The sequence below is a fragment of the Gadus morhua genome, chromosome 16 (assembly GCF_902167405.1).
Source record: "Gadus morhua chromosome 16, gadMor3.0, whole genome shotgun sequence".
NCBI classification, from domain to species: Eukaryota; Metazoa; Chordata; class Actinopteri; order Gadiformes; family Gadidae; genus Gadus; species Gadus morhua.
In genome coordinates this window covers 9,747,505-9,770,674 of record NC_044063.1, presented here as the reverse complement: position 1 = coordinate 9,770,674, position 23,170 = coordinate 9,747,505, and the positions used below count along the sequence as shown (strand labels likewise).

Here is a 23,170-nt window from a genome sequence, read left to right as displayed (position 1 = left end):
AGACAATATTGCTCTTTGTATGATAGGAGGCCGATACAAATCTTGGATGGGTCAGCTGAAACGACTGAGATGTGCTCAGCATCTCCAACATTATAGCCTAGATAAAACTACCATTTGCAAAAAACTGAGGGCTACGCAAATAGTCTGGAGTGAACTGAGGCCAGGTCCTCGATTGGTAGTGTTGGCTATGTAAGGCTATTTAAATATATTAAAGATTTGCGCGAGAATCTATATCTCTCCACTCCAGCAAAAAGTCATCTGATATGCCAAGATGTCGAGCCGTGGTCTTATCAATCGCTCCCGGTGGATTGCACGTATAATTTGCGCTCTGATATCAGCAGTTCTCTCATCAAAAGGGCATGCCATTGTGAACACCTGAAATCTGCGGTGAACGCCGGTTTAAATACCCAAAACCGGGTTATGTTTCAAACTTAACCTGCGCAAAACCTGCTCCGACCAGGTTTGATTCAGAGCATATGTTTCTATAGCAACTAACATACCGTGATCCTTTTGGAACGGAAAACCTAGGGTTACCGCAAACCCTGGGTTAACTTACCCGGTTATGTGATAAAACCGGCTTTGGGGAATACCCCTCTGGTCTGTTTGTTTTCTATTTCTCTCTTGGGTCTCCCTGCTTCTCCCATGACTATACAATAACTGTCTTGTAGCACTGCATTGGGCATAACATAAATGTACTGAACATGCATGGCGTCAATTATAGTTGATGACAGAAGTACTATCGAGGGTAACAGGTAATATACCATGCAATGAATATCGAGTTGTTTGAAGTGTTAACCAAGATATTGTGACTTACTTAACTTTGATTCAACTTGAAATGCTTTGATTTTTTTCTCTCTAGGAAAATTCAATACTTTGACCGTTAAAACCATACAATAATGAAAATAAATGATACCCATGGTCACTGGACATTGGAGCTGACGATGGAATCATTAGATATACCGCCTGGCTACATTTACCCTGCTTTTGTTTTTGGGACCCTTACATATGTAATTATTCTGTTTTGTAATATACTAGTGTTTACAACAATTGTCTTCACAAAGAGTTTGCATTCACCTATGTTCATCTTGCTGTTAAACCTGCCTGTACTGGACGTAATGGGAGCCACTGCTTTTCTCCCTCAGCTGTTACACAGTATATTGACAAACGACCGCTCTGTTTCCTACCCTGGGTGTTTTCTTCAGGCTCTGTTGATTCACATCTCTGGTGGAGGGGACTTCTTATTCTTAACTGCGATGGCTTATGACAGATATATTGCTATATGCTTGCCTCTTAGGTACCACTCTCTCTTGACGTTCAATGTTTTGATAAGAATCATCGTAGGCGTTTGGTTATCTATCATCATTATTATGGGAGTGCTGTTGTGTACTACTACACAGTTCAAATTATGTATGAATAATATAGTTGATATATTCTGCAACAATCCCTCTTTAGTGAAACTAGCCTGTGAAGACACCAGCGTCAATAGAAACTATGGCGTATTCACTATCATATTAGTCCAAGCTGCACCAGCCGTCATTGTAACATACACATACATCCAGATATTGTTGACTTGTATGAAGAATAAGCAGTCAGATAGGATAGGGAAAGCTCTCCAAACATGTGGAACACATCTGGTGGTTTTTATATTCTTACAATTCATTGTTATGCTCACTTTGATGGCTCACAGATTTAAGAGTGTGTCCCCAAACCTGAGAAGGGCCCTGGGTATAGCATTTATGGTATTTCCCCCAGTACTAAATCCACTTATATATGGGCTCAACACAAAAGAACTGCGGAAAAACATGATTCAAATGGTTAAAAGATTAATTTTAAAGAGCCAGTTAACCCACTGATTCAGATGGAATTTGAAACTATGTGATTCTAAAAATGCCTTTTGGCCTGAGAATTACTTTATGAAACTCGCCAACTTCATGATTTTTTACCGAGTATAACATTTTTATTTTGTTTTGTTTTAGGGAGAATGACGAAAACATAGAATTTTTCCCATTTTCTCTGAATTGGGGACTTATTTCAATAACAGTGATAAAAAGGCATAGATTGACGATCATATGAGACAAATTGCATATAAAACAAAAATAAATGGTCTGTGTTCACTTTGTTTTATGTTTGACTTAAAAATAACCAACTAAACCAGATACAATTCTATTGCCCCTTTTTTATTTTGTTGAAATATATCAAGAGATTATACATCAAAGGTGACTTATGTTCTAAATGTTTCTGGAAATAGTTTCACAATGCAAAGCCTCATTGGGAACATAATATTTTATTTTTAGAGGTGTTCAATAACTTATTGATTCGTATTCATGGTCCCTTTAATTTGACTAACTAGGATGAAAAGGTAGAAGTACAGACAAATATATTTTCTGGTATGGTTTATTTGCATGATCCATTCTAGACACATACACATACAATTTGTCTAATTAATTATAATATAAATGTACATGTGAATAGATAGCATGAACACATTTTATTTAACTTTGATGACTTTGATTTGATTCATGACTGTTATTAGTTCCTTGCATGTTTACAATTCGATTTAAAGAGATAATTAACTTAAAGCTCAGTTTAAAAACAAATTATATGTTTAGTGTTTGTTATAATTGTCCCAATATAAATATGTATTTCAGATTAAACATATGACCTTAAATATGAGGATTTGGGAGTCTGTGTATATCAGTTGTTTTGTGGTCATTGAGAACAGAATTTAATAAGTGGGTTTTAATCCTGCTCTCCTCTGTGGCAGGGACAACTGTTTATATTCAGCCATCAGGGCAAATGAACACCAAAGACTTAAATATGTTTTTCTTCAAGTTTGGATCAACAAGAACTACATGGATGTGAGGTTTACCACATTTGATTCTGGCTGTCTATTTGAAAATGTAACTGACAATACTACTGTAGTAAATAGTATATAATATACAGTTATTAATAATCAAACATGATTAATTACATTTTTATAGTACACTATCAAGACACACAAAGCGCTTTACAGAGTGAGTGTTTTTGGAAGCATCAAAAATAAAAGAGACTTTAAACTCGATGAGCTGGGCGACGGTACCATTAGAGAAATGAAAGACACTTTTTCAGTCAATGTCATGATACTGTCAGTGACAGCTTGAGGGCAGAACAAAGCAACAACTGGTAGCAAAAACGGATAGGAAAAAAAAACATCCAGCTCTGTCATCTTGCTGTCTTTTTAAATTCAAGATTTAAGTGTTGTCTGTTGTAGTTATGGGTATGTGACTACTATTTGTCATATCTCCGTAATCAAATATTGGGGAACTAGGGGGAACAGGTGATTGATCTTGGACCTCTCTTGAGCTAAGAGAGTTATATTATGACCAGAGACAATCCCACAGATAAGATAAGAATTATTAGTTAAGTTAATGCCTAACATCACTTTAAAATATGGGATGAATTATACTTTTTCCCACCATTCTGTGTGAAGGTATAGTCGTAAGCTTTATTTACATAACGATAGCATTATAGAACTGGCCATATTTTACATACTATGTTAGTTGTAAAGCAAAGCATTAAATAATCCTTCCGTTAAACTTACTTTTTTAATTGGAGTACAGCAATGTGACATGATTTCAAAAGCATGTTTGTTCTCCTTGGATGGTATTCTACCATACCAGGGTAAACTCATTGCCATGTCGGTGTTTATTTTATGGTATATTGAGGTTTGGAACTAAGGGTCTGATTCTTAGTGAAGGTGTTCTCTACAGCTCAACAACGCCACCGTATTTTGAGATTAAGACACGCATGTAATTCATTTTAAGGTTAACTACTGGGAGAAAAATATAGGAATCTAGGAATATTTGATAATGTGTCTGAACTTTGGACAATTTCTTTGATACCCTCGGTAAAAACTGTACTTTTTTGTGAGATAAAAATTAAATACATATAAAGAGAAAAGCTCCTAAGAACAACATTTAAATAATAGAAAGGGATTCTATAAAAAAGTATGAGGTTCAGTGAACACTACTCGGATAGACACACGGCCGCAAAATATGGTATCTCTCCCAAGGTTAGAACCCAGACCCTATCAGAGTCTATCCTGTGTTCCAACAGCTCCACCCATTTACTAATTTGGTCAAACATCTGTTTATTTACAATTAATTCATTGAGCACATGCTTTATTCCAAATGAATTTAACATGAATTCAGATACATGTCATTAAGGGGCAAGCAGGGGTTCGCCATCTTACAGAAGGATGTCTACATGTATGCTGCGGACATCAGGGATGTAAAACATAACATCTCTGATGGGAATCGAACCAATCTGACCATCTGCCAATTCATCTTCATGGCTGTAGCTCTATTGAAATGGGTAGCCTCTGACCTGAGCTCACCCCAACCTGGTCTGTTGATTTTGTATTTCTCTCTTGGGTCTCCCTGGTTCTTGCATGATTATAAAATAACTTTCCTGGAGCACTGCATGGGCAGAACATAAATGTACTGAACATGCATGTAATCAATTACAGTTGATGACAGAAGTACTATCCAGTGTAACAGGTAAGATACCAAGCGGTTAGCGATGAATATCAAACTTTAATAAGTTTTAACTAAGATATTGTGACTTGCTTAATTTAATTTAACTCTGAGTGCTTGGAATTTTTCACTCCAGGAAAATCAAACAGCTTGACAACTAAGAACATACATCATGAAAATGAATGATACCCCTGGTCACTGGACATTGGAGCTGACGATGAAATCATTAAATATACCAGTTGGCTACATTTACCCTGCTTTTGTTTTTGGGACCCTTACATATGTAATTATTCTGTTTTGTAATATATTAGTGATAACAACAATTGTCTTCACAAAGAGTTTGCATTCACCGATGTTCATCTTGCTGTTAAACCTGCCTATACTGGACGTAATGGGAGCCACTGCTCTTTTCCCTCAGCTGTTACACAGTATAGTGTCAAATGACCGCTCTATTTCCTACCCTGGGTGTTTTCTCCAGGCTCTGTTGATTCACATCTATGGTTCAGGGAACTTCCTATTCTTAACTGCCATGGCCTACGACCGATATATTGCTATATGCTTGCCTCTTAGGTACCACTCTCTGATGACGTCAAATATTTTGATAAGAATCATCGTAGTTGTTTGGTTATTTGACATCTTAATTATAGTAGTGCTGCTGGGTATTTCTACACGGTTCAAATTATGTAAGAATTATATATTAGATGTATTCTGCAACAACCCCTCTTTAGTGAAACTAGTTTGCGAAGACAGCAGCGTCAATAGAAACTATGGTGTATTCACTATCATATTAGTCCAAGGTGGATCACTGTTCTTAGTGATATTCACATACATCCAGATATTGTTGACTTGTATGAAGACTAAGCAGTCAGATGCGAGAGGAAAAGCTCTCCAAACATGTGGAACACATCTGGTGGTTTTTTTATTCTTTCATTTAATTTGTATCATCGCTACAATGTCTCACAGATTTGACATTTTGTCCCCAAACCTGAGACAGGCCCTGGGTGCATCAGCTATTGTGTTTCCCCCAGTACTCAATCCACTTATATATGGGTTAAACACAAAAGAACTTCAGAAAAACATGATTAAAATCATTAAAAGAACAAGGTTAACTTAAAAAATAACGAACTAAACCAGCTACAATTCCAATGCACCTTTTTTGATTTAATTTAGATTTATCAAGTTAAGATTATACATGAAAGGTCACTTAAACATTCTTAATGTTTCTGGAAACATTTTCATAATGCAAAGCCTCATTGCGAACAACAAATTTTGTTTAGAAGTGATCAATAACTACAAATTCATGGTATTTTCTAATTTTGACATTCTAGGATGGGTAAAAGTACAAACAAATATATTTTCTGGTGTGGTTTATTCGAATGATCAATTCTACACACACACACACACACACACACACACACACACACACACACACACACACACACACACACACACACACACACACACACACACACACACACACACACACTATTTCTCTGAGTCATTGCATTATAGTATTTGTAACTCATGCTAATTTGCCAATAATAATTTTTACACGTGAACATATAGTATGAACAAATGTTATTAAATTTACTTAAAGCTCAGTTTAAAGGCAAATATTGTTAAATGTTAGTAATAATTAAACAGGGCAAATTAACACCAAAGACTTAATGTTCGGTTCAACAATAACTACATGGATGTGAGGGTTACTACATTTGATTCTGTTTATGCATTTAAAAATGTAGCTGACGATACTACAGTAGTAAATAATATACAGTTATGAATAATTAAATATAATCACTGCATTTATAGTGTTCTTTAAAGTCAGACAAATCACTTTACATAGTGAGTGGGTTTGGGAGCATCAAAAATAAGAGACATTAATCTTGACCGTAAACTTGGCCTAATTTACATCCTACCTAATTTATACAGCAGATTCTCAAATAATTTGGGACTCTAATTTGATTTTAGCTATGTGATTGGAGTACAGAAATGTGAAATAATTGTTAAATGATTGTTCTCCTTAATACGGTTTGTAAAGGTCCGATTCTGAGAGAAGTTCTTCTACAGCTCAACAATGCCACCCACTGTAATTTGAGATAAAGGCACGCTTGTGGTTCGTTTTTAGGGGAACTACTGGGCATAAATAAAACACAATATAGAAATATTTTATCATGTGTCAGACACTTTCTTTGATACCACAGGTAAAAAATGGGACTCTTGGTGATGTTGTTTGTGTTTAAATTGGGCCAAGACCTAACCTCGACCTCACCAAGCAAACTTTGATACATTGCAATCACAGTTGCAGATTATTATTATTATTATATTGACTATTCATTCGAGATTCGCCTCTCCTGGAACCGTGACCTTATCGTGGTGGAGAGGTTTGCGTGTCCCTGTGGCCCTGAGGGCTGTGTTGTCTGGAGCCTTGTGCTACTTGTAGGTTAGCAGATTGGTCACAGTTGAGGGGCCAGACTAAAGGGCTGATTATGGTCTCACGTCACGCAACACAAGGACCACGCAGACCCTTCGACGCAGTCGTGACCTGTTTTGGTTCTGCGTCGGTTTTAGGGAGTGGACCAATCACATCCCTTGCTGCTGCTTCGCCTCGACGGAAGGTTACAATTGTTGGGAGGCGCACGTCAGGCCCTTGCGGTGGACGTAAGGAGGGTCGGCAAGGACGTAACGGGTCAGTAACCCCCTTGTTTTGTGTGAACGTGGGACCATAATCAGCCCTTAAGAATGGTTCTCCAAGTGTCAAGGCCCATGAATAGGCAAAAAAGAGGAGGAGAGACCCTGCCCGGAGGAAACCGGGGGCCCACGTCTGAGGCGGAGGGCTCGTCGGCGATAGCTGGTGGCCGGGTTTGCCACGGAGCCTGGCCGGGCAAAGAAGCGACGTGGCACACCCTTCCTCTCCGTCCTGTGGACCCACCACCTGCATGCAGGAAGACCCGATGGGGTTGGGTGCGCTGCCACATGGGTGGCTGAAGAAAGTAAAAGTCACCCAATCTAATAATACTTAAGTAAAAGTCTTAAAGGTCCCATGGCATGCTACTTTATGGATGCTTTAATAAAGATATAAGTTGGCCTTGGCCCCTAACACATTATTTGAAGACGTTCCCGAAATTCAGCCGTGGTGCAGAATTACAGCCACTACGAGCCAGTCGCACATTGAGATTTCCCCAAATCTCAAATGAGATTTTGGAGGAGGAGAGAGGCGGGTCAAGGAGGAGGGTGGGGGTGTGGCCCTGAGCAGCTTGCGGCCACGGTACCATGCGCTCTGTTTACAGTGGATGTATCTGGGTGTGTCGTCCCCATATGACTGACAACATACGGGGAAAATTCCAAAACGGTGTGTCTGAGCTTCGGTTTTTCAAAGGCGGAGCAGAATGCCTAGTGCTCGTTTTACACCCAACGCAATTTCTTGCTACTTGGGGAGCGTAGGTAGGCTAGGGGGACTCATATTAATGTTAGAAAACCTCAGAAAGTTAAATTTTCCTGCAATGGGATCTTTAAAGTATCTGATATTATTTAGGGTTAGGTTATATCCAAAGTAATTTTCTGATATTATATGGACTTAAGTATTGAAAGTAAAAGTACAAGTAAATACTAGAGCTGTCAGTTAAACGCGTTATTAACGGCGTTAACGCAAACCAATTTTAACGGCGTTAAAAGTTTTATCGCGCGATTAACGCAATTATATTATTTAAAAAAAAATAATAATAATTTTTCTTTGGCTCAAAACAAAGAAGCAGTAGCCTGACTGCTATGTTCAAATGACATTTGTTCAAAGCAGTAGTTTAATTGCACTATAGGCTCTTTTTTTGTATCGTCCTGTTTTGATCAGTATATGCCAATGTTGTTATCAATAAAAAATAATTTGCACAAGGCAAGCCGATGCACTTCACCATGTTGATAAGAGAATTAAAATGAGTAGAATTATGGGACAAAAAAATCAAGTGATATTTAGCATAGAAAAATAATTTGCGATTAATCGCGATTAATCGTGAGTTAACTATGACATTAATGCGAATAATCACGATTAAATATTTTAATCGCTTGACAGCTCTAGTAAATACTGTTAATAAAAAAACAAATCAAGAAAAAAGGTTGTCCCATTTGAGATTTATTAGAACTTTCAAAATATATAAACTATAACATCAATACTAAGGGTCTTTCTTACCTTCCCTCCCTTTCCATCCTCCCTCTCTCCCTCACAGTAACGACCCCGTTCTTACTTGACGTCATCATTTCATTTTTAATTTGAACTTTGATTACATTCGATTATGTGACGTGCTAGCAATATTTACCATTTAGCTAACGTACATACACAAACATGTGCGGTCTCCGTGTGCAGGGACAAATCCACAGAAAATGTATGATTAGTACATGAGCTAAAATAAAACATCATCATAAATCTGAGGCCATGACTCTCGGCAGGAAACCGGTGGATTGCCTACTTGGTGGTAGGAAATGAATCCTCAGCTCAGCCCAATTGAAGGAGTGTGAGATTGGCCGGAGAATCTGAGCAGCGGGGCCGCTATTGCGTTTGCTTTACCGCACCGTTGTGACGAAAAGAGAGCTGAGCCGCAAGGATAAGCTCTCGATCTACCGGTTGATCTTCGTTCCTAACCTCACCTATGGTCATGAAGGATGGGTGATGACCAAAAGGACGAGATCGTGGGTAAAGCGGCCAAGATTGGTTTTCTCAGGGTGGCTGGCGTCTCCCTTAGGTATAGGGTGAGAAGCTCCGCCATCCGTGAGGAACTCGGATAATCACCTGCTCCTCTGCTTAGAGAGGAGTCAGTCGAGGTGGTTCGGGCATCTGGTAAAGATGCCCACTGGGCGCCTCCCGAGGGAGGTGTCGTGGCACGACAGTGGGGAGTAGACCTTGGGGAAGATCCAGGAACAGGTGGAGAGATTATATCTCAACACTGGCCTGGGAACGCCTCGGGATCCCCCCGTCAGAGCTGGTTAATGTGTCACAGGAAAGGGAAGTCTGGGGCCCTCTGCTGGAGGTGCTGCCCCCCTTGACCCGACCCCGGAAAAGCGGATGTAGATGAGGATGAGAATTCGAGATTGTTAGTTTTATGTATTATTTAAGCAGAAGAAAACCTTCCCTAGCACAAGGTCCTGAAGTTCACTATTTTCGAACACCAGCCAAAGTGGCGCGTGTAGAAAAAAAACTTTTGAGTAGTGTTGTTTAAAGAAAAAGATGAAGACACTGGAAAAGCACGAGCATGGTTGTTGACAAAGAGATATTGGCCAACAGAACTCCAATGATATCTTACTACTATAACAACAGGCCTATCGCACCAGTTACTCAAGTTACTCATGTGCGCATGTGCCAAGCAGCCTGCAGCTCACACACACACACAGCACGCACAAACACATACATACACCGCAAGCACACACATAGGCCTACAAACCGCATACACACACCGCACACAGACGCAAATGCGCACGAACATACATGGAAACGCACACACACACACACACACACGTGCACTTGCACACACGGCACGTCAAGACAAAGACAGCGACGTATACACGCACGCACACGCACACACCGTATGACAAGACAAAGGCAGAGATAATACTACCCCTGAGGTAGTATTTTTTCCATGGGAAATGTAAATTACATTATATCTGAATGAGGAGTGGGCGTGTCGATGAGGCTTCTGCATGTCATTGAGTGGTCCCCTATATGATAATCAGCCTGTTGCCTTTTGTTCGCTGAATGGTTAAAAAATATTTAAATGCTGGCACTGCTTTTAAGAGTCATTTGTGTTTAATAAATGTTATACCCCTGCTGGGGTAACCACATTATTGCTATGGGTTTAATTACAACTAGAGGCGCGAAAACTCTAGTCAAAATTCCTGGGGGTGTTCATCAGCAACGACCTCTCCTGGACCACCAACACTGCATCACTGGCGAAGAAATCCCATCAGCGCCTCTACTTCCTCCGAAAATTTAAGCAAGCACGAGCCCCCCCATCAATCTTGTGCACATTCTACCGAGGCACCATTGAGAGCATCCTGTTTAGCTGCATCACCGTGTGGGGCGGGAGCTGCGCTGAATACAGCAGGAAAGCCCTGCAGCGCGTGGTTAACACAGCTGCAAAGATCATCGGTGCCCCACTCCCCTCCGTGCAACACACATACAGCACTCGCCTCACCCGCAAAGCGACCAGGATTGTGAGCGAGGCCAGCCATCCCGCTCACAGTCTGTTCACCCTCCTGCCCTCTGGAAGAAGGTATCGGAGCCTGCATGCCCGCACCACCAGACTCAAAAACAGCTTCATCCACCAGGCTGTCAGGAAACTAAATTCTCTCCCCTCTCTCCCCTCAGCCACATCGGCAGGGCTGTCGGTGAGCTGAAATACCCCCCCCCCCTGCTTTCTGCCTTGCTACACTGTGGACTAACTGTCTTTGCACTTTGCAAAATTATTTTTACTTATTTTATTCATACAGAACTCCTATATTTTATGTCATTGTCTATCTTGTCTATTTTTAGTGTTGTCTCGTATATTTGTGTTTGTGCCTGTGCACTTTTTATATGTTCACCGCGGGATAGGGGGAAACGTTTTCTCGATTCCCTCACGTCTTGTACATGTGAAGTGTTGACAATGGCTGTGTCCCAATTCATAGGACGCATCCTTCGTAGACCGCGTCCTTCGAAGGATGCGGCCTTCGTAGACCGCGAAGGACACTCCGAAGGCCGAAGAAATGGGACGGTCTAGCCTACGGAGCATTTCTGGTTTACGTAACAAACCGTTACCGCCCTTTACCTTGCGTGACCACGCGCTGCTCCTGTCACCTAGCAACCCTGACAGCTGAACTGACCCATTAGTAAACAGAAGTTAAACCGGACAGCGCGAAAAAAAGAAACCAACAAAAATTAATATTGATCATTATGTTTTTGTATATAGTTTTATAATAATTGTTGTAAATAGTCACATGAATGTTTGTTGTAAATAGTTTTATTGTTGTATATATGTTTTATAAGTTATATACGAACACATTAGTCAATACAAAAAAGTTAGTAAGGGTTTTAATAAATAGTTAATCAAAAAAGTTAGTTAAATAAGTTAGTTTCAATAAATATGTAAATAATAATAAACAATGTGTTAAATATTACAGAACATAAGTTATTCGTCCACCAAACGCTCCAAAATTTAGAAAAACCTATCCATTCTTTCCCTGCTCTCCTGGGCTTTTCTCTCCTCTGCCTCCCTTTGTAGCCTCATGTCCTCTTTTATTAACTGGAACATTTACATTTTACATTTACATTTAGGGCATTTAGCAGACGCTTTTATCCAAAGCGACTTACAATAAGTACATTTGTCATAAGAAGTGCATCAATATATCGCTGCCGGTACAGAAAGGATGTTCATAGAACCAAGTGCAAGTACCACAATCGCTAGGCTAATCAATTCCCTGTGTTACAGCCATGATAGCAGCTACTGCAGTTGCTACACAGTTAAGTACTATAATACAATACAATACAACAGTGTACAATGGTTGCCAGAAGGGGGAGGGTGGCTATGCAGTCGAGGTGGACTCTGAACAGGTGAGTCTTGAGTCCTTTTCGGAAGATAGTGAGCGACTCTGGAACATGTCTTCCTCTCTGTCCCTCTTTCTGGACCTTGGCCCTCGCTGTCTTTCCTCCTCCTGATCCTTGTCCTCCACCTCCTGATCCACCACTGCTATACTTGCTGTACTTGGCCCTGGTGTGTTCTCAGGGATGGAGGCAATTAGGACGGGGGGTTGGTGGAATGCCTCTGTCCCAATACCTCATCCATGAGGACCAACCAGGGCCAAGTGGCAGCACCGGGTTTCCCACCTACCCCCTCTCCTGACCCTGGATACTTGCAATCCTAAGGCAGAGGAAATCAATCATGGCAGTTAACAACAGCAGTATCAAAACAAATTTCAGCAAAATGTTTATTAACTTGCATGGTTAAAACAAATAATGTTTTTTTTAAATGACATGTACATACTTTATAATTTTTTTCAGGCCTATTTTCTCCAGAATTGTCCTAAACACAGAGACATTATTAATCAGAGAAAACGAGACACATTTATCAATCATGTTAATAGCCCATGTTAACAATAGGCCATTTATAATATATATATTTGACCATCTTGTAAAGGTTACATCTAAATTAGCCCTCATCCTATATGAAGCCCATAATAATAAGACAACCAGTAGAAGTCAAAACACCCTTTTTCTTTGTGTGTTTTTCTAGTGCTGTCTAGTACTGATGCGAGCTGTGACTTTTTTTGTCTTTCTTTCTTTAATAACCCAAAATAGGACATCGTAGTAAACGATTTCTTTGGATGTTGTATCTGTCCTGCTGTTAATGAGGGCTAATTTAACTAACCTTTACAAGATGGTCAAATGTAGATATAAATATGGCCTATAATAATTTTTATAAACTAACTTACGATATAAATAAATGATTGTTTCTTTACCCCCAAGCCACACTTGCTGAGTATTTCACCCCGGTGAACAGCTCATCGTTCTCCCCCCTCAATAGAATAAATCGAGCAGTATGCTGCTGGCCCCCTGAACCAAAACCAAATGTTAGAATTAGTTTTGCTTTACACTACCAAACAAAAGCAGCTTAAATAGCAAAATAACCAAGTTAACTGTGTAATCAATCAACGTCTGTAACGTTACGGTCTGAAAACCAGGGTCCACAACCTGTGTTCGCGTTGGTCTATTTATCTAACGTTACAGAATAGCAAATTATCTATATAATCGCCACAATTTCGGTAAATATAACCATTTTAACCTCTTAAATTTGAAACTATAGGGCTTAACGGCCGGGTGCTCTTAGTTAACGTTACAGCGTCACTAACTGTAACGTTACCTTACTTATATTGCCTATTACTTTAATGAAAAAGTTTTAAGGGCCCTTGTATTTTTAACATTTGTATCGTTAAATACTCGAGTGACTAGAAACCAAATACTTACATTTAAACGCAGAACACAAATCGCCATTCTCCGCCATCTCCATTGATTGAATTCGCAATGAATCTTGGTAGGGATACGTTGGGCCGTGAAGGATCTTGGGATACGTTGGGCCGTGAAGGATACAGCCGATGCATCCTTCAAATCCGGGAAAAGAAGGCTGAATTCGTAGGCCGCATTTGAAGGACCCTTGGAATTGGGACAGCACTTGGCGCGACGCTGTGACGCAATCGGCGTCGACGCATCCTTCGAATGCGGCCTTCGAAAGATGCGTCCTAGGAATTGGGACACAGCCAATAAAGCTCACTTTGACTTTGACTTTGACTTTGACACACTCGTCGAGCTAAGACGTTATGTTTTTAAACATAACGGCTCCGCCATCGACACTCGCGCAGGTAAAAACACACACGCACGCGCACACACCGCAGCGACACTCGCCCAGGTAAGATGTTATGTTTTTGAATATAACGGCTCCGCCATCGACACACCCCCAGGTAAGAACACACACGCATGCACCGCAGCGACACACTAGCCCAGGTAAGACGTTGTGTTTTTAAACATAACGGCTCCGTCGTCGACAAACTCTCCCAGGTAACACGTTCTGTCTATAGACTGTAGAAATTGCCATAAAATAAGGGAAGAGACAATTTCTCACCTCGTCAAGCATCGGCGGGTCATTCATTTTGTCATATAAAAACCTTTAAATTCAAACATCGCACCGACCGGCATATCAACAAATAAGTTGTGTGATCTTAAAGAGACAGTGTCCCTATAACACAGAACGAAAACATGTCAATAACAAAGTATGGTGAATTATGTCTATAGAGTCCACCACAAGACTACACTTTGTTGCTCAAATGTAATATTTTCTCCTCCTTGAGCCTCCCGAAATGTCTTTACACTTTGTTCCACAAACTTAATATTACCCTCCTCCTTGAGCCTCCCCAAATGTCTTGCGATATTGATATCCCCCCCTCCACCCTGCGGACTGTTTTAGTTGTTTTATTTCTTATGTTTTGTGTGTATGCTAAGTGTGACTGTAGGCTACTGCTTCCTATCTTTGCCAGGACACTGGAAGAGATGTTTAATCTCAATGATTTATTATTTTCAACTATCCAATAGTAGTTGCCTTACATTTTAAAGTGTCAATGCACTTTTCCGCCCTGAATAACAGTAAAAGCTATTTAATAATTGATTTGCATGCATAGTATACTACACTTTCCATTGAACAATTACCCCTGTTACCATTAATTGACTAATTTCATTTCAAATGCTCATATACTAGCTGCTTTCAGACACACGTGTAAGTCCTAATATTCTCCTGATGGGTCGTATGTGTGAACAGCATATCCTGAAACTCTCCTGAATAATACTACCCCTGAGGTAGTATTTTTTCCATGGGAAATGTAAATTACATTATATGTGAATGAGGAGTGGGCGTGTCGATGAGGCTTCTGCATGTCATTGAGTGGTCCCCTATATGGTAATCAGCCTGTTGCCTTTTGTTCGCTGAATAGTTAAAAAATATTTAAATGCTGGCACTGCTTTTAAGAGTCATTTGTGGTTAATAAATGTTATATCCCTGCTGGGATAACCACAATATTGCTATGGGTTTAATTACAACGAGAGGCGCGAATACTCTAGTTAAAATAATAGCCGGGTTCTCTAAAAAGTAGGAGGTTCATTAAACACAACTCTGTGGGATGGAGGGCTCAATCAGTTGGGATAATGTTTGGAATATTTTACATAGAACAATAATTATTTTTGACAGAGCTGGAAAGGTAGTGGTTATTCTTCAGATATTTTTGATCCTTAATAAAGACATCTGAACCAGGGATCAAGAGGGACAATAAGCAGTAAAGGTCCCTGTGTATCTTGCAGGCTACCCTCATTCTTCAGAGAGGAGTCTGTGCCGGACAGCGGCACTCCACTCCGAGTCAGTGTCCAAACACTGAGGGGAAAACTGATAGAGATAATAATGATTGAAACTCGGTTAATTAGCTAGCATGATACATCAAGTAGATACATGTCATTAAGGAGCAGGCAGGGGTTTGACATCTTGTAGAAGGATGTCTACAGGTAGGCTGCGGACATTGGGGATGGAACCCAGAACCTCTCTGATGGGAATTTAAACCTCACCGCAGCCTCCCCCCCCCCACCCTGTTGTTTTGGTTTTCTTTCTGTCCTGGATCTTCCTGGTTCTTGCATGATTATAAAACCACAGTCCCGGAGAACTGCATGGGCAGAACATAAATGTACTGAACATGCATAGGCAGTATCAATTACAGTTGATGACAGAAGTACTATTCAAGGTAACAGGTAAGATACCAAAAGGTTAGCAATGAATATCGAGCTGTTTGAGGTGCCAACTGAAATGCATAATTTTTATTAAAGGGAAAAAATCTTTGCAGGAAAATGTAATACTTTAACCATTAAAACCAAGAATAATGAAAATAAATGATACCCCGGGTCACTGGAATATGGAGTTGACGATGGAATCATTAGATATTCCGCCTGACTACATTTATCCTGCTTTTGTTTTTGGGACCCTTACATATGTAATGATTCTGTTTTGTAATATATTAGTGGTAACAACAATTGTCTTCACAAAGAGTTTGCATTCGCCTATGTTCATCTTGCTGTTAAACCTGCCTGTACTGGACATAATGGGAGCCACTGCTCTTTTCCCTCAGCTGTTACACAGTATAGTGTCAAATGACCGCTCTATTTCCTACCCAGGGTGTTTTCTCCAGGCTCTGTTGATTCACATCTATGGTTCAGGGAACTTCTTATTCTTAACTGCGATGGCCTATGACCGTTATATTGCTATATGCTTGCCTCTTCGGTACCACTCTCTCATGACGTCCAATATTTTGATAAGAATCATCGTAGTTGTTTGGTTATTTGACATCTTTATTATGGCAGTGCTATTTGGTATATCTACACGGTTCAAATTTTGTATGAATAATATAGTAGATGTATTCTGCAACAATCCCTCTTTAGTGAAACTAATCTGTGAAGACAGTAGCGTAAATAATTATTATGGGTTATTCACTATCATATTAATTCAAGGTGGATCACTGATTTTGGTTATATACACATACATCCAGATCTTGTTGACTTGTGTGACGACGAAGCAGTCAGATGCTAGGGGGAAAGCTCTCCAAACATGTGGAACACATCTGATTGTTTTCGTATTTTTGCAGATCAATTGTTGCATTGTTTTAATGTCTCATAGATTTGAGAGTGTGTCCCCATACTTGAGAAGAGCTCTGGGTGTATCAGGTATTGTATATCCCCCAGTGCTTAATCCACTTATTTATGGATTCAAAACCCAGGAACTCAGGCGAAATATAATCCAAATTTTAAGAAGATCATGTTTTGCCCGTGTTAAGCACTAACTTTATATATTTGGGATCACACTGTATTACTGTATATCTACTTATTTACACACACTTGTACAGGTGTTACTATATTTGTCTTGGTTTAATATAATCCAATGATAGGATTGTTTCCATGGTAGTTTGAAACCACATAACAGTGTAATTCCTATTCTGACTATATTATAAGATTAACATTATTAATGTTTTTATGGTCAGAAACTTTCAATGTATATGGCTCGTGTATATTGTATGCTGACATGAATGATATGAGAAAAATCATATGATTAACGTCTGCAAAAAAATTGTGTTGTAGCCGAAAAAAAACATATTTGCAAGAATGTTCTCCAATGCATACATTATTTTAAATCATACTTCAAACAATAATTTAAGAATGGTTGTACATATTATGTTAGTTGAATATTGGAGACATATGACAATTTCTTTAAGTAAGTGTAAAGTGTTAAAGTACAATTTATACATTTTAATGGGATGTTGAATTATAAAATCACACATGCTCAACATATGGGACAAGAAGCCAGGCAATTTCTGTATAGTGATTTTTTTGCCTCAAATTAAAGCATCGTAAGTTATAGACTCTCGACTTACTGCCACTGCCTCAGAGTGTCAGATAGTGCCTCCTATGGAACAAAGCACCCATACTGCTGGAAGTTATTGATGACCCTGGATTGTGATTTTGTTTCATGTAATTTCTCAGACAATGGCCTTAATGTAGACCAGCCCATTGTAGCAAACTGCCCCAAAGTTAGCTTGGTTCAAATCCCGCCAGCGGCAGCGCCAATGCCATCTCAGGCAGCTGAAGAAATTCAGAGTCTCCCTGGGGATCCTCAGATCCTTCTACTCTTGAGCTTTGGAGAGCATCCTGAAAACCAACACCACTGCCTGGTTTGGCAACAGTACTGCCCAGAGCAGGAGGGCTCTTCAGAGAGTTGTATGGCTGGCTGAACGCACTACAGGAACTACTCTCCCCCCTGCAGGACTAATACACCAGGAGGTGCAGAACCAGAGCCTGTAGGATCATGAAGGCTTCCCATCACCCCAATAGCGGACTGTTTCAGGTGCTGCGAAAAGGCAAACGCCTCCGCTGTTATGCAGCGGAGACAGAGATACTGAGACAGAGTTTCTTTCCCCAGGCCATCAGGACTGTACACTGACCTCAACAAGACCCCCAACAAAGTCACCCACACTGTCCAACTCATGCACATACGCAGACACATAGCTATAACATAGACAAACTCAATTTAACTATTTTTATTCCATTTACTGTACAGAATATCACTATTTATAATTGTTGGCACATATTAGATTTTTAAACTGTTACAGATTTGTTATTCTATATAGGGCTAATTGTTTTAATGTCATTTTATTCTTATATTTTTGGCCCGGCTCGGCACGGTTGGACTCTGCCGATGACACAACAATACAAACTTTATTGCTTCTTCAGTTTGATATTATAGCCTACCCTAAAATCTGATTGATACGTTTAAGACACTTTAATTTAATTTAATCTTTGGGTTGTTTCAGACGGACGCAAATCACATAATGGCTTGGTTGAGTTTGACGTTCAATATTATTCCCCTTTTTTGCTTCCTGATCTCAATAGCTCACTGAGAGCTGATTTATTTCAGAATTGTCCTGATTATATATTGAACAATGTTTAACAGATAGTTCCCTGAGTGACACCCAATGGCCGTGATATCAGGAAATAAACTTGTTGAATATCAGTGATCTTATAGTGCGAAATATTTCCGATGGACAATCTTTAAAAAAAGCCTAATCTGAAAGAAATCTGTCCTATTTCAACAAGCTATGTTTTCATCCATATATTTACAATTGAGTAATTTAACAGATGCTTTCATCCAAATCCACTTACAGTGAATTCAGATACATGTCATAGGGCCAGGCAGGGGTTCACCATCTTACAGAAGGATGTCTACAGGTAGGCTGCGGACATTAGGGATGAAACCCAGAACCTCTCTGATGGGAATTGAACCCATCTGACCATCTGCCAATTCAGTTTCACAACAGTTTCATCTGACTTCAGTTCAACCACCCTGTCTGTTGAATTGTATTTCTCTCTTGGGTCTCCCTGGTTCTTACATGATTATAAAATAACTTTCCTGGAGCACTGCATGGGCAGAACATAAATGTACTGAACATGCATGGTATCAATTACAGTTGATGACAGAAGTACTATCCAGTGTAACAGGTAAGATACCAAGAGGTTATCAATGAATATCGAACTCCTTGAAGTATTGACTGAGATGCTTTATTTTTTATCAAAGGAAACATTTTTCAGGAAAAAGCAATACTTTGACAACTAAAACAATCATGAAAATAAATGAAACCCCTGGTCACTGGACAATGGAGCTGACGATGGACTCATTAGATATACCGCCTGGCTTCATTTACCCTGCTTTTGTTTTTGGGACCCTTACATATGTAATGATTCTGTTTTGTAATATACTAGTGTTTACAACAATTGTCTTCACAAAGAGTTTGCATTCGCCTATGTTCATCTTGCTTTTAAACCTGCCTATACTGGACATAATGGGAGCCACTGCTCTTTTCCCTCAGCTGTTACACAGTATAGTGTCAAATGACCGCTCTATTTCCTACCCTGGGTGTTTCCTCCAGGCTCTGTTGCTTCACATCTTTGGTTCAGGGAACTTACTATTCTTAACTGCCATGGCCTACGACCGATATATTGCTATATGCTTGCCTCTTAGGTACTACTCTCTGATGACGTCAAATATTTTGATAAGAATCATCGTGGGCGTTTGGTTATTTAACATCTTTATGCTGGCAGTCTTATTTGGTTTATCTACACGGTTCAAATTTTGTATGACTCATATTGTGACTGTATTATGCAGCAATCTCGCTTTAGTGAAACTAGTCTGTGGAGATAGTAGCGTAAATAACTACTATGGGTTATTCATTATCATATTAGTCCAAGGTGGATCACTGTTATCAGTGATATTCACATACATCCAGATCTTGGTGACCTGTGTGAAGACTAAGCAATCAGGTGCGAGAGGAAAAGCATTCCAAACATGTGGAACACATCTGATTGTTTTCTTATTATTAGAGATCAACGCTCTCATCGCTTTTCTGTCTCACAGATATGAGCATGTGTCCCCGCACATTAGGAGGGCCATCGGTTTATCTATAATTGTATTTCCCCCAGTCGTCAATCCACTTATATATGGGTTAAACACAAAAGAACTTCGGACAAACATGATTAAAATCCTTAAAAGGGCTAGGTTAACTTAAAATTAATGAACTGAACCAGTTACAATTCCAAGGCAGCTTTTTTTTATTCAATTTAAATATATCAAGTGAAGATTATGCATGAAAGGTGACTTAGCCTTTCTTAATGTTTCTGGAAATATTTTAATTTATTTTAGAAGTGATCAATAAATGATTGATTCGTATTCATGGTCTTTTCTAATTTGACTTCTAGGGTGCAAACGTAAAAGTACATACAAATATCTTTTCTGGTATGGTTTATTCTCATAGGTACAACAGGATAAACATACACATACAATTTGTCTGATGCATTTCATCATAGTATTTATAGCTCATGCAAATTTGCAAACAACTTTCAAAATGTATTATTCATTAATTGTAATATGAATGTTAACTTGAATATATAGCATGATATTTTTGATTGATTTTGATTTGTTCATATTTTTAGAATTAGGATTAAACAGATAAATAACATGTTTTAAAAGAAGTTTAAAGGCAAATACTCTGTTTAATGTTTGTTATAATTGTCCTAATATAAATATGTATTTTATATTAAACGTTTTAACCTAAATAGAAGGATTTGGGAGTCTGTGTATGTCAGTTGTTTCGTTGTCATTGAGAACAGTATCGAATAAGTGAGTCTTAATCCCGCTCTCCTGGTTCAACAAGAACTACAGATGTTAGGTTACTGGATTTGATTCTGCCTGTGGATTTAAAAATGCAAATTCAAAGCATGTAATTCGTTATTATGGGAATTACTGGGGAGAAGGAAAAATAAAGTTACAAATCAAGTAGTAATTTAACTTGATGAGATGAGAGAAGGTATCATTAGAGTCTTGTTTGATAAAAAAATACACTTCATCAGTCGACCTCATGATTTCGTCACAGTAGTAGCTGTAGGTAAAGCAGAGTAACAACTGGAGGGAAATATCAATAGTAGGCTACGCCAACTATCCAATGTAATGTATACTTGTTGTGTTGTTGAATACCATAAATTAAGTATTGTCTGTTGAAGGTATGGATATGTGACTAAGATTAGTCATGTCCACCTAATCAGAAATTTTGGAACCAGGGGAAACCGGTGATTGATCTTGTGACTCTCTTCACAAATAAGCTAAGAGAGTTAACGGTTAATATATTGTGGAGATCAGTCAGGGAAGAACCAGAAGTGAGCCCAGCGTTATCAGGGTATCACAACTCCTGTTCCTCATACACTGCATGGCTACTGTTGTTGCATGTATTTTCACAAAGCCACAGTACAAGGGAATAAGACACCATATACCCCGAGGACATAAGTGCCTCGATGCAGCTCCGATGGTCAATAGTGAAATTTAACACACATAAAAAAAACGGACATTACTGGAATTGGCGATCAGAGTGGCAGATTTCTAATAAAAGTTTTTTGGATTCATGAAATGATTAAATGGGCAATTAATAAGAGATTGTTTGACTTATTGTTGTGTGGAACACGGTTATTTACTGCAATTTAGTGAGAGAATGGCCAAATTAATCCAGACGTTGTCAGTAATGCTCTAGCAAAACATCCTCAGAGCAAGGGCCTGAAGTAGGGTTAGGACATTTTTTTACTATTTCGACTGTAGCAATTCTCTAGACCCAAGCTCTGCTAGCTAGCTAGCAAATTACTTTGTTTGCAAGCTGGCTTCATACATCTAGCATTCAATTAAAGTAAAATGTAGGTGGGAGGTATTGTTTCCAAAAATGTATTAGCTTATGTTTATATCACATTGTTTTCAATTAGGTGCTGACAATTTTATCTTGGCTATGAGTTGGTTTAGTTTTGTTACAATACTATAAAACAGCAAAGCACGCTGTGTTACGTCATCTCTTGGGTGTCCCTGCCAATTGAATGCTTATAAAAGAGCCGCCCATTTGTGATGCAAATACATCCATTCAATCAATCAATCAATCAATCAATCAATCAATCAATCAATGTATTATTTAAAGTGCAGTCTCACCATCGAAATGGTCTCAGAACACTTCTAGATAAAAAACAAACATCAACACATTGATAAAATCATAAAGTTTTAAAACAAATAATGATTTGGGACAAGAACAATAATGACTTAAGACAACAACAACAGATTACACTCCATGGTGCCATTAAATCTAGGTTGCCATTCAACCTAGATTTACAAGCATCCACAGACCCTACTCCCCTAAAATGTTGGGGTAGGTTATTCCATAAATATGGGGCACGATAGGCAAATGCTCTCTTACCAAAAGATTTTTCGGTAGTTTGGATGACCAAAAGACCAGCGTCAGAAGAGTGAAGGGGGAGTGCAAGTGGATATAAGTGGAGAAGCTCAGACAAATACAATGGTGGCAGTCCATTTTGTGCCTTAAATGTTAAGGCCACTATTGGAAGCCTATGTAAGGAAATCCTTACCGGTGTTATATGGGCAATTTTTTTACTTTTAGTCGCAATCCTTGCTGCAGCATTCTGCACGAGCTGAAGGCGTCTGGTTACGCATTTTGGAAGATCAGAAAAAAAGGCATTGCAAATATCAAGTCTTGAAGAGACAAATGAGTGGATAAGTGTCTCGGCATCCCGCAATGACAAGAATGATCTGATTTTTGCTATGTTGCTCAAGTGGTAAAATGCATTCTTGGTGGCAGCTTTGATTTGTGATTTGAATGTTAGATGTGAATCTAAAATAACCGCGAGATTTCTAATACAGGGCTTTCAGTAATGGTACAGACAACAATGTTAACACTAATTTCTTCAGTCAAATTTTTATATCGAGTGGCCTCACAACTAGAAACTTGTTTTTTATCAGCATTTAACATGGGAAAATTCATACACATCAAATTCTTAACTTCCAAAAGGCAGACTTCCAAATTGAAAACTTGCGAGTTGTCATTATGGTTTGCCTGAATGTACAGCTGGGAATAATCAGCATAGCAATGAAAGCAAATGTCATATTTCCTGATTATATCACCAAGAGGAAGCATGTAGATCGAAAATAGCATAGGGCCAAGCACTGACTCCTGGGGCACACCGAAGTTAA

General features: G+C 39.1%; 4 protein-coding genes across 4 annotated transcripts; all 4 read left to right on the top strand.

The window, feature by feature from the left end:
* Positions 1-685: 685 nt before the first annotated feature.
* Positions 686-2,621, top strand: LOC115561734 (olfactory receptor 10A3-like). The gene is made up of 2 exons (XM_030381954.1): positions 686-752; positions 860-2,621. Exon 2 carries the CDS (start codon positions 897-899, stop codon positions 1,851-1,853), a length of 957 nt encoding a protein of 318 aa, XP_030237814.1. The 5' UTR covers positions 686-752; positions 860-896; the 3' UTR covers positions 1,854-2,621.
* A 2,087-nt stretch (positions 2,622-4,708) lies between these two features.
* Positions 4,709-10,892, top strand: LOC115561095 (olfactory receptor 56A4-like). Its single transcript, XM_030380894.1, has 2 exons — positions 4,709-5,618; positions 10,409-10,892. Exons 1-2 carry the CDS (start codon positions 4,732-4,734, stop codon positions 10,890-10,892), a joined length of 1,371 nt encoding a protein of 456 aa, XP_030236754.1. The 5' UTR covers positions 4,709-4,731.
* A 5,091-nt stretch (positions 10,893-15,983) lies between these two features.
* Positions 15,984-16,892, top strand: LOC115561094 (olfactory receptor 56A4-like). The gene has a single exon (XM_030380893.1). The coding sequence runs from the start codon at positions 15,984-15,986 to the stop codon at positions 16,890-16,892; it is 909 nt and encodes a 302-aa protein (XP_030236753.1).
* Positions 16,893-19,223: 2,331 nt separating this feature from the next.
* On the top strand, positions 19,224-20,165 carry LOC115561093 (olfactory receptor 52A5-like). Its single transcript, XM_030380892.1, has one exon. The coding sequence runs from the start codon at positions 19,224-19,226 to the stop codon at positions 20,163-20,165; it is 942 nt and encodes a 313-aa protein (XP_030236752.1).
* The last annotated feature ends 3,005 nt before the right edge of the window (positions 20,166-23,170 follow it).

What these genes read in the sequence shown, in the direction of transcription:
- LOC115561734 (XM_030381954.1), top strand. Translation starts at nt 897, where the DNA reads ATGAAAATAAATGATACCCATGGTCACTGGACATTGGAGCTGACGATG.
- LOC115561094 (XM_030380893.1), top strand. Translation starts at nt 15,984, where the DNA reads ATGGAATCATTAGATATTCCGCCTGACTACATTTATCCTGCTTTTGTT.
- LOC115561095 (XM_030380894.1), top strand. Translation starts at nt 4,732, where the DNA reads ATGAAATCATTAAATATACCAGTTGGCTACATTTACCCTGCTTTTGTT. An exon ending in AAAATCATTAAAAGAACAAG is followed by an intron (nt 5,619 to 10,408) that starts GTTAACTTAAAA and finishes GGTGTTCATCAG; the next exon opens with CAACGACCTCTCCTGGACCA.
- LOC115561093 (XM_030380892.1), top strand. Translation starts at nt 19,224, where the DNA reads ATGAAAATAAATGAAACCCCTGGTCACTGGACAATGGAGCTGACGATG.